This window comes from Primulina eburnea, chromosome 15 (genome assembly GCF_022965805.1).
Source record: "Primulina eburnea isolate SZY01 chromosome 15, ASM2296580v1, whole genome shotgun sequence".
Taxonomy (NCBI): domain Eukaryota; kingdom Viridiplantae; phylum Streptophyta; class Magnoliopsida; order Lamiales; family Gesneriaceae; genus Primulina; species Primulina eburnea.
The window spans coordinates 32,289,720-32,306,733 of record NC_133115.1 but is presented as its reverse complement, the minus strand read 5'-3'; the positions used below and the strand labels follow the sequence as shown (position 1 = coordinate 32,306,733).

Sequence of the window (17,014 nt, the reverse complement as noted above, 5' to 3'; positions counted from 1 at the left end):
CAAAATGTCTATTTCATGTAGTTCAAATATTTACGCTTCAACTACTCTGTATACCTAAGCCGAGAGCTTATTCATTCGAATTCATTTGCAAAATAAAGGTTGTCCACAAAGTCTTACTTTATTAATAGCAGTCTCCCTCTACGGTTCGTTTTGCATTTATATAACTGGAATTTTTTTTTTTTTGGTATGTACTATTGTTAAAAAAATTAGAACACACACACACACACACACAATCTACTTAAATTGTACAGTAGAACGAATCGATCTCCGGACCCAACCAAATTGAGGACGATACTAAATTGTCGAGTTTTTTTCCTTTACAAAGCAACATCAAATTATTGGACATCTAAATCTAATCATTAGGGAAAAAAGGTTAAAATTTTAATATATATTAGTTGAATAATATATAGATAACCATACAAAGACAAATATAAATCTTGTTGGCCTAGTTAAGTACTGCGATAAAATATTAGATAATTATATGAAATTGTTATGATACGATGTTATTTATAAAATGAAACGTTTTTTTATTGTATTTAAAAATATTATTAATAATAAAAGGCAAAAACTTGTGTGAGACGCTCTCACGGGTCGTATTTTGTGAGACGGATATTTATTTGGGCCATCCATGAAAAAATATTATTTTTTATACTAAGAGTATTACTTTTTATTGTGAATATTGGTATGATTGACACGTCTCACATATTAAGATCCGTGAGATGATCTCATATGAGACTCATTCATAATAAAAACATAATAATAACCCCTTTTTTTTATCCCCGAAATATCATAAGTATATCACAAAAAAATTTCATGAGATCGTATCATGAAATGATTTTGTACCACATATGTTCGATCCAACTCGTAAAACAAATATCATTTTTATGACAAAAATATTAATTTTTTATAAATATTATAAATCGAATCCACTCGTGAAATAAAATATATGAAATTATCTAAAATAATAATAATTAATAAATAGTATTAAACAGTGTAAGATAATAACAAGAATTGGCAGTGTCTTCACGTGGTATCGATCCACTTATCATGTGACACCAAGTCCCCACTCCCTGCCTTCTGTGTTCTCACTGTTCCAATCTCACACACACACACTTGAGTTTCCCCAGGCCTCTCTCTACTTTGATAAATGCACACTTTTTGAGTCTTGTTTCTGTAAACCCATCAAAATTCTTGCTCAGAATCATAAATGTTGTGGGGATATATATAACTATATTATAAACTCAGACGCTCGTACCAGACGTGAGTGTGAACGTGAGCGGGCTGAAGATGGGTTGTTTGCAGTCCAAAACTGCCAATGTCCACTCCCCTGATCAGGAATCTTCACAGCCCGACTCAAAACCGGATCTGGGTATTCCTTGTTTCTCATTGTTTTGTTCTTCTCATCAATCTCTTTTATTGGATTTTTGGTGTGTGTTTTTGTGTGGTTTCAAGTGATTAAGACGATTCTCACATTGTTAGTAATTAGTGAATGATGGTTTTTAAGTGTAGAAGTTTTATTCGTCGGAATTGACTTGTCATCTCATATCAGTTCGTGTGTGGATATTGAGTCTGAACTTATATTTTCTTTATGGGGGAGATTTGCAGAAATAATGGGTGCATGATATACACAGAGATGCCTAGTTTTGCCGAAAAAAGAGATTTTTTTTTGCCCAGGCTCATTTGTGCGACTTACTCATGCCTATTTGCTTAGAGCCATGTTCAACCTTATTACAGTTTGGAACTTATAAGATCAGATTTGTTCCTCTTTGATTCGTTTCTCCTCGACTTAAGTTTTTAAGTAATAGGTTTGGACTTATAGTTTGTTTGGCATGTACACAGTATTTGTTGTATAATGTTCAACCTTTTACATGTTAAAACTCGAGGATGTATTTATTCTTTTATGATCATTAAATGTTTTTTCTTGAAGGGAATGGTGACACAGTGGATCAAGATCAAGTCCCTGCATTCAAAGAATTTGGGCTTGCAGAACTTCGTGCAGCAACAAATGGATTCAGCAGTGAGCTGATAGTTTCAGAGAGTGGGGAAAAGGCACCTAACGTTGTCTATAGAGGGAAACTTCGAAGTAATCGGCTTGTTGCTATTAAGCGCTTCTCAAAGCAGTCGTGGCCTGATGCTCAGCAGTTTGTGGTGGGTTTTCTTCATCATAAGGGGATTGATCTCTCCTTTTATTCACATTGCATAATTTTTATTCCCCGTGTTCTTTATGGTGGTCTAAAAGTAGTTCTTGGTACTTTGACTTGATGTCTCCTATGTTGGATTTCTTTGTCACTTTATCAGTTTTAAATTGGTGTCAATTATACTATTTTCAGTTGCATATTAGGGGTGTAATGGTTGTAGATTCTTTTTTGGGTGGGATTATTTTAAGTTATTTAAATTTACTGATTTTTGTCACAGATATTATCCTCCTCCCAAAAATTGGATTTGTGGTCCCTTTTTTTATCTACTGGGACAGAATTATTTATTTGTTATATATAATGGTGTGATTCGCATCATAGATTTATCTGCTTTGGAAGCATACATTGCATTTCTATGCAATCAATTAGACCACTTGTCTTTGACAGACAAGCTCTATCTGACTGAACCACTTGATTGTTTATAACGACAATTATGTTTATGGAAATCTGTTTCTTAGAAGAATTTTGTTGGACTTTGAAATCACATTGCCAATAATGATGCTCTTGATCTAATTCATTTGCAGGCAGAAGCTGCTGGGGTTGGCAAGGTTAGACATAAGAGATTAGTGAACTTAATTGGATGTTGTGTAGGAGGGGATGAACGCCTGTTAGTTGCCGAATACATGCCCAATGATACACTTTCAAAGCATCTCTTTCACTGTATGAACACGTTCATTTTTCTCGACTGATATAATTCTTAACTTCAATTTTTATTTCCTTGATTTCATTCTAAGGCTTATTCTCTGTTAGCCCATAACCCTGATTGGACATGATGCCACTCTATTTCTATGAAAATTTTGCGTTGTAAAACATGGTTTTTTAATTTATTTTGCAGTCTCTTACAGTGTTCTTACTTGTTTGATTGTAGGGGATAAACAGCCTTTGCCATGGGAAATGCGCGTGAGAGTTGCATACCATATAGGACAAGCTCTTGACCACTGCAATTCAGAAAATCTCAAAATCTATCACGACTTAAATGCTTACAGAGTTCTTTTTGATGAGGTTAGTAGCTTGAAATTAAGTTTCTTTCCAATTATTGCCATTTTCTACTCTTCTTTCAGTCTCTCATCTGCATTTATGATGCATGGGAAAGTACAGAGGATATGTTTATCTCTCAGTTCTGGAACACAAACTTCTTTTTGGATGTTAAACTTAAACTTCATGATACTCCCTTAGGTGTTGTTTTACTTGAGACACAAACTATCTAAATTGTCATAGAAACATAAAAAATATGCTCTATCCGTCGATACCAAATAATATGTATCGAGATTTACAAGTCTGATTGGATTGGTTTTTACGTACAGGATGGTGACCCCCGACTATCCAGTTTTGGCTTGATGAAAAACAGTAGGGATGGAAAGAGTTATAGCACCAATTTAGCTTACACTCCTCCTGAGTTTTTGCGTACAGGTAAGTTCATGTAAGCACCACTCCTTGGAACTATGCCACATCATTTGAATTTTGTTTAGTGTATAGTTTTTTGAGTTTCATTCTCGTATGCATTCTGTGTGACTCAAACCCGGACTTTCGTTCTAGTGAACCAGTTCTTTCACCACTTGTATAATGAGTTTACAATTAGTTTTATTGAATATAGAATGCATATCCATGAAATTTTTAATTTTAGAATCTTGTCTTCTTGCACTATTATTTGTGCGTAAATCTGTGGCCTAGATTCGAAACTAAGTTGAAAAGTAACTAAGAAGACCATTGCTCTCATACATCTTTGTTGTGAAGATTGGCCTCCATTTGATGGAATGCTGAATCACAAGTCATGACTTAAATTTTGTACATTTCCATTTGATACTTTTTGAAGAAATAGGAAGTAATGGATGCAAGTAGGCTGTGCCTTGCCTATCTTGACTGGTCTGAAAGATTGGATGTCTGTCCTTGCTAGAGAAAGCAATATATAATCATATCGTACAGTCCTCAGTTTCTTTCCCTTTTCAGCCAAGTTATTCTTTTAATGATCTTGGCAATCAAAATTGGAATTCGTGTCATGGTCTGCAAGGTTGTTGGTTCTGTACGTTATGCAATTCACCTATTTTTGGTGTCTTGAAGTAGGAACATATTCAGATTTCAGCCATTGCCCGGTTTGAAAATTTCACTTTTATGCCTTATTTTCTTAACAACTTCAACTTTTATACTTTTCTACCTTAGATAATTTCTATTTGTGTTTGAACTCTATACTGTTTTGTTTTTATTTGGTTATTATCAAATCTTGCAATCTTTGTTTTGTAATTGAATTACCAGAGTTCTTGTTCGGTTTTTTGATAATTTAACAATATATTTCATTTCTTTGTACCTTTTCAGGCAGGGTGATCCCAGAGAGTGTGATATATAGCTACGGAACCGTTCTTCTGGACCTTCTGAGTGGAAAGCATATCCCACCTAGCCATGTATTTACCCCTCCCTTGCTAAGAGTGCTAATATTTTGATAACTTACGTGGTGCAAAATGAGCAATTGACGTTATATAAATAGTTAATATTTCGATGTATGAAAATAAACTTATGTGTATGTTCTTTCAATGGGTCTCTAGAAAATTGCACGTCTGTTTTTTCCTCCAGGCATTAGATTTGATCAGAGGAAAAAATGTTCTGCTGCTAACGGACTCGTCTCTGGAAGGTCAATATGCTAATGACGATGCTGCTGCATTGGTTGAACTTGCCTCAAAGTGCCTCCAATATGAGGCCAGAGAAAGGCCTGATTTCAAGTTTGTTCTTACGGCTGCTGCACGTCTTCAAAAGCAAAAGGAGGTAAAGCTCACAATTTTTTCACCTGTCATTACATGGAGAAGAGTTGTTAGAAATGAGGGAAAAATGTTTTGGAATTGTATTTGATATTATTAAGACTATGATAAATTTTTATATTTAGTGTTGGGGAAGTTCTTCTTTTATAGGTATTCGATATATTTTTCTCTTTATAAAAAGGTGAATTTTGTATGCTAAACTAAGAGTAATGGAGTTTTAGCCCTTTGGTCATTGACGTAGGCTTTCGTGGCCAATTCACGTAAATATTGAGTTCTCTTCTTCATTGTATTTCTACAATTTAAATTTCATCTGGGGCCAGCTACTGAGCTTAGTGTACAAGGTTGACCGACAAACAGATATCTGCTGTTCTAGGTTGCATCACATGTACTAATGGGTTTCACAAGAACCCCTGTGGTTCTTCCGACCATGTTTTCTCCTCTTGGAAAGGCTTGCGCGAGGATTGACCTTTCTGCCGTTCATGACATCTTGCACAAAACAGGCTATAAAGATGAAGAGGGTACAGACAATGAGGTCAGATTATTTTCCCGCTTTTTTTGTTAGGAACTAATAATTTTTTATTTTGTGACACTATGAAATATGTTGTATGAGCTTCATGCATGGTTTAAAAAATTTGATTGGTTCTATGATCGTCAACTATAAATTTTGGTATGACAACAACACTCAGTTCTACATACTTGACTAAACAAATGAAAGTCAGGTCATCTTATGTTAATCAATATAAATTGGCACCCTCTCCTTATGCTGGTATTAGGTCTCTCTTTTGAATACATGTTTTTGTTATCTATTCCCATTTAGTGTTTATGAGAGGAATTTTTTGTATCATGCACGCTCACTCTATGTTGTAATTGGTGAAGCTTTCTTTCCAAGAATGGACGCAACAAGTTCAGGATATGCTGAATACTAAGAAATTTGGCGATATTGCATTTAGAGACAAAGATTTCAAGAATGCAGTTGACTACTACTCCAAGGTTTCTCCTTTTGGGTCTCATTTATTTGGTTTGATGGCGTAGCCTTTTTCCACGCCAACTTTAAATTCCTTTCTGCAAGAGACTTCATAAATTCCTTCAAATCATTAGTTCTCGGTACCAAAGCAAATCATCATATGTATGCTTTGCCGCCGATGTGTTTGAACTCACTGATCAGGTTTTCGGTGTCCTATAAGCATCCCAAATGCTGTAGTTAAAAGTTCTTTCAAGGGTTATTACCTGATAATAAATTTCATAAGCGGTTCATTCTACTGTTTCTGTTAGAAAATAAAAAGCAAATTGTAGAATCAGATTTAATATAATTTGATTGCTGGTTGGTTATAGGAAATGTTGCTACCATATTTATCCTAAAACCATGTAGATTTTTTTACCTATATGAAGAGGTGACGATTGTATTACAACAAATAAATTTTGATGAAGTTTCAATACTTTGGACCATTGTGTCATGGATGAAGGTCTTTATGGTCGAACCTCGTAAATCCTGTATTATGTTGTAGTCTATCCTCACTGTATTTTTTTAACTTTAAAGTTCAGCAAAATTCTGACCTGTAAACCGTTTCACCTGATCCTCTATCCACAGCTAGTATCGATGATATCTGTTCCCTCTGGCACGGTTTTTGTGAGACGGGCGTTTTCCTACTTGATGATAGGCCAACCAGAACTAGCATTGAGAGACGCTATGCAGGCTCAAGTTTGCTTGCCTGAGTGGCCTACAGCCTTCTACATGCAAGCTCTGGCCCTTTCTAAACTCGGAATGGAGTCCGATGCTCAAGATATGCAAAACGACGGAGCCTCGTTCGAAACTAAGAAGCAAAATAGTTGGCCTAGCTAAACTACTACGCTGCAGTATCCTTGGAAAGTTGGTTTTCTTGCTGCTGATGGATTTAGATTCTTCTATGCACCTCGCAAGATTGGTCCAAGGAATTGAGCATCGAATTCTTGGACCTGTTGTAGCAAAGTTTGATGATATTTGTTGTAGTTAAGTAGGTCCATAAAAGAAATGTATAAATCACTTTTTAGGCCAAAGTTATGGAGAGTTGGATTTATTACTTGTGATTATACATTGAGATGAAATCATCAGCAATATTTGGTGCTTCAAATCGTGTTTATATTTTATTCATCAAGTCTCGTGAATAACTCCAAGATCATAATCTGAATAACACTGCGCTCTTAAATGAATCTTAGTGTCAAATTGTTTAGTCTGTATCCCCGTCAGTGAGATTGTCATTGCAATAATGCAATGCGTGTAATTGAATCTCATTGTATCGAAATTTTCCAGTAACAAAATTGTAACCCCCGCGTAAAATTTGTTCTAGCATGTCACGGATCACCGTACAAATAACTTGTGTGAATCATCTGGTTGCTGAGTTGAAATGAACTGGCGACGTCGACTTTTCATTAATGGGTTTGATCAATGGAGTGTCGTAATCTTTTGCATATTTATATTCTCGTGCTTTTGGTCTCTCCTTTTCAGACTATGCAACTAAACTAAGTTAGAGCATTTCATATGTTTTTATGTTAAGAGCTTGAAATCTTATTCCATCGAGTTGCTTTGAAGCTCAATCTGAAACTCAAAAAACAAAGGATTTTGGTTTCGAGTTTAATTCAAATTATGGTTGAAATTCGAGCTGTTTGGTCAGAAGTTAATTTATCGGGGTTTATCAAGCTCAAACATTTGCCACGAACTCGAGTTCAAAAGGTGTCCAGATTTCAGATTAATTGGGGTTCAACACCGTTCACGGTTCACCCATATTTGCATTTGGATTTGTTACGGAAGACGGAATAACTGGGATGTGCATTTTTCCAGACGAGGAAATCTCCCATCAATCATGGAGTTTTATTTTTGGTGAATTTCAGGTATGGCTAAGTTCCCTTCAGATTGAAGGTAAAATGCTGTGAAAATCATCTATATTGTATTTAATCAGTGTCCGACATGAACATTCGGTGAGCACGAAAGATGTGGTATCAAATGTGGTGTAATACTTGAAATAGGATTTCAAAATGAAATCGTGGCATTCTTAGCAATTTCATGCAACTTTGCGAACGTTTCTTAATCTTATTTGCTGTAAAACCATAGATTAATTCCCAGCAGCTTTGCTAGGTAGAATTGCTTCTTGATAAGCTGGAAAGCCCGGAAGGATATGCCAAAGATACCGTTGTTTAAAACATGTTGGAATTTTTTCTGACAAATGTATGGCGGAACTAGAATAATTTCTTTCGAGCCAATGCTTGGTTAAATTTCCGGAGTTTTGGGGGGATCAAAGTTCTTGCTGCAACTTGGTGTTGAAGCTCTGTGATCTCATGGAATACTCTTTAATTAACCTGGAAAAGAAAGAATTTTCCCTTTCCAATAGCTTGGCTGGTGTGTCATACTCTGCTATTCTGCCTGCTCAAGAGTAAAACAACAGTCATGCATTAAGATTCATACCGTTTAAGTAGGAGTATATTTTGAAAACACGCTAGGAAATTTATTTCTTACGATGGTTCTTACCATCACTCAAAACCAAGACCAGATCACTGTCTATAACGGTGTGGATCCTATGAGCTATAGTGACAACAGTACGATCTTTAAATTCTTGACTTATAATCTTTTGGATCGCCCCATCAGTTGCAGAATCAACCGATGCAGTTGCTTCATCTAGAATAAGAATACTGCTTTTCTTTAGTAGAGCTCTTCCAAGACAGAAGAGCTGCCTCTGGCCAACGCTCCAGTTATCTCCATTTTCAACCACTGTCAATGTCAGATGTTTTAATTTGTTTAGTTCAAAGAGTAACGACTTTGATTGAAATTGAACAACTGGCAGTAAAAATTAAAAAAACTGACCAGCAGATTCTAGCTTCTCAGGCTTCTGGCGTACTACACATCCTAGTTGACATTTATCCAATGCCTGAAAAGAAAGCTAACTCAGAAACAACTTTTTATATCCAATGGAATTTCTTGAATGGGTTATTTTGTTCACAGATTTTGACAAAGCGACGAAGTTGTTTACCTATCAGTTAAAAGCTTATAGTTTTTGCTCACTTGGGTGATGACAGCGTTGTGTCAATGCTTGAAGTGACTTTTATTTTAAAAGTTTAATGCATTGCAGTAAAGCAAGATTTTGCCTTGCAGGTGATTGCCACATGGAGGCTATATTGTTATAGATTATAGTCATGTACCTGCCATATCTCATTGTCAGTATATTGCTCTAGAGGGTCAAAATTCCCTCTAACTGTTCCCTCAAACATGGTTGGGTCCTGTGGTATGATGCTGAGCCTTGATCTCAGGTCTTGAAGGCCTATCTTTGATATATCAACATCGTCAATGATGATGCTGCCTTCTCCAGATTCTACAATTCGGAAGATGGCCTGTATGAGGGTTGATTTACCGCTCCCTGTCCTTCCCACTACCCCAATTTTCTTCTTTCCAGGGAATGTGCAAGTAATATTTTTCAAGACAAATGGTAGATGTTCGGCATAGCGTATCTGCATAGTCATGCATTGAATCGGACCCCAACATGTTGACTTAGCTCGACAAGATGAACATGTGAAAGTATTACCTGTAGATTTTTGAAACAGATTTTTCCGATATCTGGCCAGTATGCTGGTGGTTTACTATCTTCAATCACGAGGGGGGATTCACTTGCAATGTTTGAGTACTGAAGAATCCGTTCAACCGATATCATTTTATTTTCTGCGTTGCATATGTTCCATATGACTGAAGCTTGCAAAACATTTAGATTTATTCCATAAGTGACTGCCAGCCCAGCGATGCCTGTGAAAAAGGGTCCATGAGTAAAAATCAACAGAAATTAAAACCATGTTCGATCATTCTGGTTAGCCGTAGAAAAATTTGTTGCTACATATAGAAACATAAGCATCATAATATGTTATGCGTACTTGGGTTGATGATTCCTTCTGGGAGAGTAACTAACAAAACTAATGAGAAGGCGAAAACGAAATTGGATAACTGGTTCAATCTGAAAGAAAGCCATTCCATTGCTGATACATTATGGAACCATGGCTTTGAATGGTTGTCAATGAGGCAAAGGTTTGCATCAGTGAAGCGTTCTTGTTGGTTAAAAGCTCGAATTGATGCTGCTCCAGAAAGTGATTCTGCAAAATGGTGGAGGATTGGGGCTCTTTGAATCCCTGCTAGACGAGCCAATTCTCTCGCTGTTGGTATGTAATATTGCTGAAAATTCGAAACAATCATGAATCTCATGTTCTCTAATGCTTGCAAGAAAAGTATGAATAAATGATTCCGAAGGTAAAGGATGCGTTTTAATACATACAAATACAATAATTTGGTGGCAAAGTCCTATGCCTAATAGCGCTAAAAACAGTACTTTACCTGGTATCGAATGCATATAGCTGTCACTGGGATAAAAATGACGAATACTTCCCATGCAACTTGTGACATCACTGTAATAGTTCCAAGAAGCTGAATTATCGAGAAAGCACACCAACCTAATTTGTTTGCCATCTCTAAATCCAGGACACTTTGGTCTGTGGAAGCCTGTTCTCAGCGTTAATGTTTGAGGATGCCCTGAAAATTTTAAAATTGGTTTACCAAATATAGATCTACTCTAATCTACTTACCCGGTTTAAGATTCTTCCTGCAGGTGTAGAGTCGAAGAATGCCATTGGAGCACGGAAAATACTATTCAGCATTCTGCTGAATAGCTTTTCTGATGTTTGAAGACCTGCTATAGTGACAAAAGAGGCTCGGACTAGGACACAAAGTGAACTAACAACAGCAAGAAGTGTATAAATAAGCAACACAAACTTCATTCCAGCCACTGGCTTATCCCCTCCTGTTGGGCAAGCCCAGGCCATCCAATAGTTGCTGGCAACCTGTAACACTTGGAATGATGTTTGCGCAAGAAGAATGACTGGAACTAAGGCACCACCTTTTACAGTAGTCAAGTAAGACATGTATATTTCTTTTCCAATGCTTCCTTTCTCTCTTTCTTCATCCTGCACCAGTCTCCCTTCTTTCTCAGTTATTTCAACACATAGACTATGCTCAGAGTTTTGCTTAGTATGAAGGAATTCTTGATTTGTATTGGTGTCTGTGTCTGTTTCATTGTCAACAACGACGCACTCAAAGGTTCTACTCGAGCTTTCAACTGTTAGGACCGCATCTATAGCTTGGCTATGTGCTCCAACTAGAACTTCAAACCCAATATTTTGTTTCAAAAGTTCCTCAAAAGTCCCAGCTTGTACTATTTTTCCATGTTGCATCACCTGTCAATATTTTGGTTATGATGTGAAAATGTTGAGTATATCTGGAAATTATTGTATTAAACTATAGTTCATTCGGAACAAATATGAAAAATAGAGCTGTTTCTACAGTCTAGGTATTCCATGTTGCAGTGCTTGTTTTTATTTCATATGTTCCGATATGTGCAACGATGAGCACATAAAGAATCCCACTAAAATTTCTTCAAATAATAGGAGATCTGACATTTTATGGTTTATTTGACCGAACACAAGAACTGGCATTGTATGTTTCTTGTTGCATACCAGAATGAGGTCAGCTGCAGGAAGAAATTCAACTTGGTGGGTAACATACAATATCGTTTTGTCCTTGAGGACCCCCATCAAGCAATCCTGTAGAATACAAATAATAAATCTAATCAGTTTTTTCCACGGTACATGATTGCCATAGTTGTCAGCACAACATTAAATTTGTAACAATTGCTCTACATCCAACTGGCAGCAAAGTCACTAACCTGAAAGAGTTGTGTGCCTGTGTGAGCATCAACTGCGCTGAAAGGGTCATCAAGAAGATATATATCAGCATCCTGGTATACCGCCCGAGCAATTTGTATTCTTTGTTTCTGGCCTCCACTCATATTTATCCCTCTTTCTCCTATTTCTGTCAAGTCTCCAGCAGCAAATAGATCAAAATCCTTTATCAGGGCACAAGCTTTGATTGTTTTATCATATTTGGAATTTACAAATGGCTTTCCAAATAGGATATTTTCTCTTATATTCCCAGTCAATATCCATGGAGACTGAGGAACGTAAGCCTTCGATCCACTGATCTTCACCACTCCCGACAGTTTCTGCATCTCACCAAGTATGCAGGAAAGTAGACTGGACTTCCCAGATCCAACAGTTCCACATATCGCCACTTTCATTCCCCTTTTTACTTGCAGCTGTATCTGATCAAGTGTTAGATTTTGTGCTTCTGTGTCCCATCTGAATTTTCCATGATCGATCTCTACGTGGAATTCTGTCTCATTACTCGGAACAAATTGGACTGCGTCTGACCGAAGCTCATCTTCTTGCAGGTAGGACGAAATTCTATCCGCTGAAACTTTCCCTTGTGCAATCGCATTAAGCATGTCCGGTAGATTGAATATTGGATCTTGAAGCATTCGAAAGGTAGCCAGTGCAGACAAGACCCTCCCAGCTGTGAGCGGAATCCCCATCAAAACACATCCACCAAATGTAATAACTGAAATGAAGGCCGGTGAACCCCAGAAGATGAATGCCGATAATGCTGTCAACCTTAGTGACTTCCAAAGCCAATTGTGTTCTGTTTTCCTTAAACTTACTATCTTCTGAAGATAATGACTATCCCATGCTTGCAATTTAAGTGTCTTCATATTCCGAAGAACTTCTGATGTTGATTTCATACGATCATCCTTGGCTTCCATTATCTTTGTCTGGTAATTCTTCTGAAATCTTGTTAATGGTATGTTTCCAGCCATTATGATTACTGTTACAGCTAAAGAAACTAGAGCTCCCATTCCTAGATTCATATGCAAAATATAAAGTGCTAATGAGATTTGTATTGGTAACATCCAAAGTGTATTCAAGTACCATACGAAGTCTGTGATTCTTTGTACATCCACACTCATATAATTCATGATCTCTCCACTGGTTCGGCTCTGGCGGGATTGGCTTGACAAGATTAGGCCTTTTTTATAAATGTGAGAAATCAAAGCAGCTCTAAGCCGAAGACCCAACTGACGAGCTCCAAAAATCCACTGCCTTTGTGCTATCGTCTCGACCACCTTTGCTCCGAGGAATCCTAGCGCAAGAAGGTAACCACTTTCTATAGTCCTAAATTTCTTATTATTTAGGAAACTCACGAAGTCATTTATAAGGTATGGCCCTACATAAGAAGTTGCAGCACTTGTGATGGCAAAAAGTGCATTAATTGCTGCTTTCTTCCTTGCAAACAAGTACATTGCCTTGTAAATAGATGGGGTTGCAGTTTTATCGTTTTTCTTGACATACTCAAGGCATTCATCAAAATCCTTGGATAGAAAACCCGCAGAATCCTTAACATCGACGTCTGGGACTTCATCCTGATCAATTGGCTTCTTAATCCCTAGATCAAACAATGGATTGAGCCAAGAAAATGTGACTAGTTGGACAAGACTGGCACTGCCGTAAGGACTCTCTCTCTCTACTCCAGCTAGCTTTTCCTTAACCCCATTGATAAGTGGAACCGTGAAATCAGCTAAACTGCCATACCCTATGCCTGTTTTTCCTCTAATCGATACACCTAACAAGCAGACAGAAGCAAGAAAACCGATCATATCAGCATAGTCTTGCATTCTAAGGCGATCATTGTTCGTTGTAATGCAATGCACATCAACCACAACCCGAGCAAGGGATAACAAGAAGCTAGACGTCCACCAGAATCTCAAGATCCACGGAAACTTGAGGTGTGTTCTGTTTCTGATTCTGTACAGCACAATCAGCGTGATCACCCACGATACCACTTGCATAATCCTGGAGACCACAAATGGAACTGTGGATTCGCATTGAGTTATCGTTCTTCTTTGCAACACCAGCACCATCACACAATGAATACCGAGCATTATAATGGAACAGATGATGCTAAGTTTGTAAGAGAAGCCATATCTATAATCTGTGGGATATTTTTCGACGCCATTAACTTTCTTTCTGCCTGCGCAGATCGAAGCCACATGTTTTACGAAGTGGAATGACAATAGAGCGAGGAATCCAAGCTGCAAAGTTATGCTGGCATCTTCCCAGAAGCAGGGAGAGATTAGTTCTGGCCATGCTATCCGAAATCGATTAAATTCGAAATCTGTTCATCAGAAAACAACACAACAGTCAATAATAATTTGGAAACAACATGAATTATCTGTCTTGTTTAGTCCTAAAGAATCTTGCAACATACATACATATATACACACGTACACAGTTCAATTCAGTGGAATAATACTGTCTGCAATCCAAACTCATATCAAATTTTGGACTAATTTTATTCACCTATAACTGGATTTCAAGATAATCGTTTAAAAACTAATATTAACATCCAAATTCACTATATTTTATTTGGGTTGCTTTGAATATTTGAATTCAGACTCTTTTATTCGTTCTAATCGAACTTGAAACTTTCTTTTTAACTAAAATCATTCAAAACCTAATTTTTAAATCTTAATTCCAGCAACCTCGTGTCATGGTCGTTTCTTTGATTAGCAAATCTAATTCGCCGTGTCATCTTCTTCTATTTATTATGAGGAGAGTCCTACTCCGGCTACAATGAGGTGTTTTTAGTTTTAGAGAATTAATGATTTTCAAAGATATTAATGATTTTCAAAGATTCGGCGCAGTTCAAAAATTTAGAGATATCAAGATTTTATACGATTTCAGTCGTAATAAAATTTTAAAAAGTTAAGTCATATTGAATATTGATTTTTAAAAACTCTATAAAAGTTTAATATATTCACAAATTTAATAGAATTTTAACGACACAATGAAAATCATCAAAGACAAGAATTAAAATATAAAATACGACTATAAAATGTCAATTTTATTTTATTTTTCATATATAAAATCCATTGAATTCTATGAAAAAATGTATAAATGTCTATAGAAATCTTCCTAACTCTATAAAAATCTGACGACTATACAAAAGTCTATCATTTAAAAAAAAACATCATTAATAAATCTATTCAATGAAGACATTTACACAATAGCCACTTATTTGCAAATGTGAAAAGTCTCTAGTTCCGCAATTTGCTAATTCGTACACAATAATTACCTTTTAATTTGACTTTTTCATTGCTCTAATTGAAAAAATAAATAAATCCATTTAGACAAAATATCAATGGTAAAAAAATAAAAAAGTAAAAAAATCACACAATATTCTTCAATATTAAATAATAAATAAAATACGTAATACGAACCAAAAATAGTTAAATTAAATTAATATCCCTAAGTATTTTTATATTTATGAATTCAAACGACAAATACCAAACCAATTATCATAATAATATCCCTCCTATTCACTCATTCATCCATTGTGAAGTGTAAAGAACAAAGGGCCACGAGCAAATAGACAAATTATCTAAAGTGCATGTTTTCTCTTTTTCCTTGAAAGTGTGGGTTGATTTCATGCCCTCTCGTTTTGTTTTATTTGTTGGATCCTAATGGGAAATTTAAAATAAAAAATCATCTTATTTTTTAAATCAATATCATTTTAAAAATAATATTACTATGAACCAAATAAATTCACTTACTAATTTAATTTTTAATAATTAAATTTATTTCTTACATCGATTTATAAATCAAAGTTTGATGCATACATCTAACGCGGCGCACACGTAACGTCAATTAAAGGGACATCAATGGAGATATATATTATATATATATATATATATATATATATATATATATATATATATATATATATATATATATATATATATATATATATAATATTTATTATCGAAGCATGAATTTTATCGAAAAGTTTTGGATCTAAATTAGTTAAAACCAATATTTATTTATTCCTTTGAATGACTTATTTTAAAATGAAATTTACCAAATATCATAACTAGGAAAACTGTTTCCATTCTTCTATTTAATTTCCTCTTTACTTATTCCAGATTTGGTTTATTTATATATCTTGTTTATTCAAAAAAAATGTTTAGATTACGTTAAAATACGATGAACATAATTTAAAAATAACTAAAATATATCACACCGTCCCACGTAGATAAATTAATACATCTCTTATAAAACAATCTCACAAATTTATACATGTGAGATCGTTCGACCCAATATATATATGAAATTGAAAGTATTATTATTTTTTTCTTGAGTTTGGTCAATTTAGAGATTCGTCACACAAAATTGACTCATGAGACGATTTATAAGATTTTTCTTGTAGAATATATAATATTACTTGGGATAGATGAAGTCGATAAATTCAAGCTTTTGGGAGAGTGTATGAGAGCAGCTGAATCTATAAACATCTGGCATCAAACATTCTCATAAAAATCAGATTAAATGTTCACTAAATTCCGGCAACAATAAAAACATATAATTTCGAGTTCTCGGGAAGCGGAAATAAACAAATAAAGCTTACGTGAACTGCTGAATAGAATCTCTTCCAACACCATTTTCTCCTCTGTAATGAACTATGAAAACAAAGAAGAAGAAGAAGAAGAAGAAAAGGAGGGAAAAACAGAGAGAAAGATTGGGAAGAAATGAGTTTTTCTATATTCAACAGAGGCGATATTGATCGATATATATATACACACACACAAGGGAGAGACTAGGTGGAGAGCTTGGAAGCACAACAAGAGGTCACCATATTACACCACCAATAATTGTGTTTATTAGGTATTTAATATATGACAAAAACTTGTGTGAGACGGTCTCACATGTCGTATTTGTGAGACAGAGATCTTATTTGAGTCATCCATGAAAAAATATTACTTTTTATACTAAGAGTATTACTTTTTATTGTGAATATGGATAGGTGTGAAGACCAAAGCTCATATATAAAATCCGATTCAAGACATCGGCTCACATAGGACATACTCTTTATAATCAACATCTAGGACATCAATGGCTTAAAGAGGAGCCTACCTTAGGGATGTTCATGCCTCATATAAATGGGGCTTACATCGACTATACTATATATATCTAAAGTGTATGTAGTCATCTTCGCCCTTAGAGCTCTGCCAATTGCCGTTTTAGTTTCTTGAGCATGAATGGTATATGGTTTTCTACTATATTATAATTTATATATATATATATATATCTACTACTATGTAGCTATATTGATAATATATCACA

General features: G+C 35.4%; 2 protein-coding genes across 2 annotated transcripts; one reads left to right on the top strand and one right to left on the bottom strand.

Moving 5' to 3' along the window:
• The first annotated feature begins 1,058 nt into the window (after positions 1-1,058).
• On the top strand, positions 1,059-7,070 carry LOC140813882 (serine/threonine-protein kinase BSK2-like). The gene is made up of 10 exons (XM_073172673.1): positions 1,059-1,369; positions 1,928-2,148; positions 2,720-2,855; positions 3,064-3,197; positions 3,500-3,605; positions 4,506-4,591; positions 4,761-4,949; positions 5,316-5,474; positions 5,819-5,932; positions 6,531-7,070. Exons 1-10 carry the CDS (start codon positions 1,288-1,290, stop codon positions 6,780-6,782), a joined length of 1,479 nt encoding a protein of 492 aa, XP_073028774.1. The 5' UTR covers positions 1,059-1,287; the 3' UTR covers positions 6,783-7,070.
• A 771-nt stretch (positions 7,071-7,841) lies between these two features.
• On the bottom strand, positions 7,842-16,509 carry LOC140813521 (putative ABC transporter C family member 15). Its single transcript, XM_073172027.1, has 11 exons — positions 16,299-16,509; positions 11,668-14,009; positions 11,459-11,545; positions 10,532-11,179; positions 10,284-10,448; positions 9,830-10,124; positions 9,490-9,704; positions 9,110-9,415; positions 8,775-8,838; positions 8,442-8,681; positions 7,842-8,336 (listed from the first exon to the last, which is right to left on the bottom strand). The coding sequence occupies exons 1-11, from the start codon at positions 16,330-16,332 to the stop codon at positions 8,209-8,211; spliced, it is 4,524 nt and encodes a 1,507-aa protein (XP_073028128.1). The 5' UTR covers positions 16,333-16,509; the 3' UTR covers positions 7,842-8,208.
• Between the last annotated feature and the right edge of the window lie 505 nt (positions 16,510-17,014).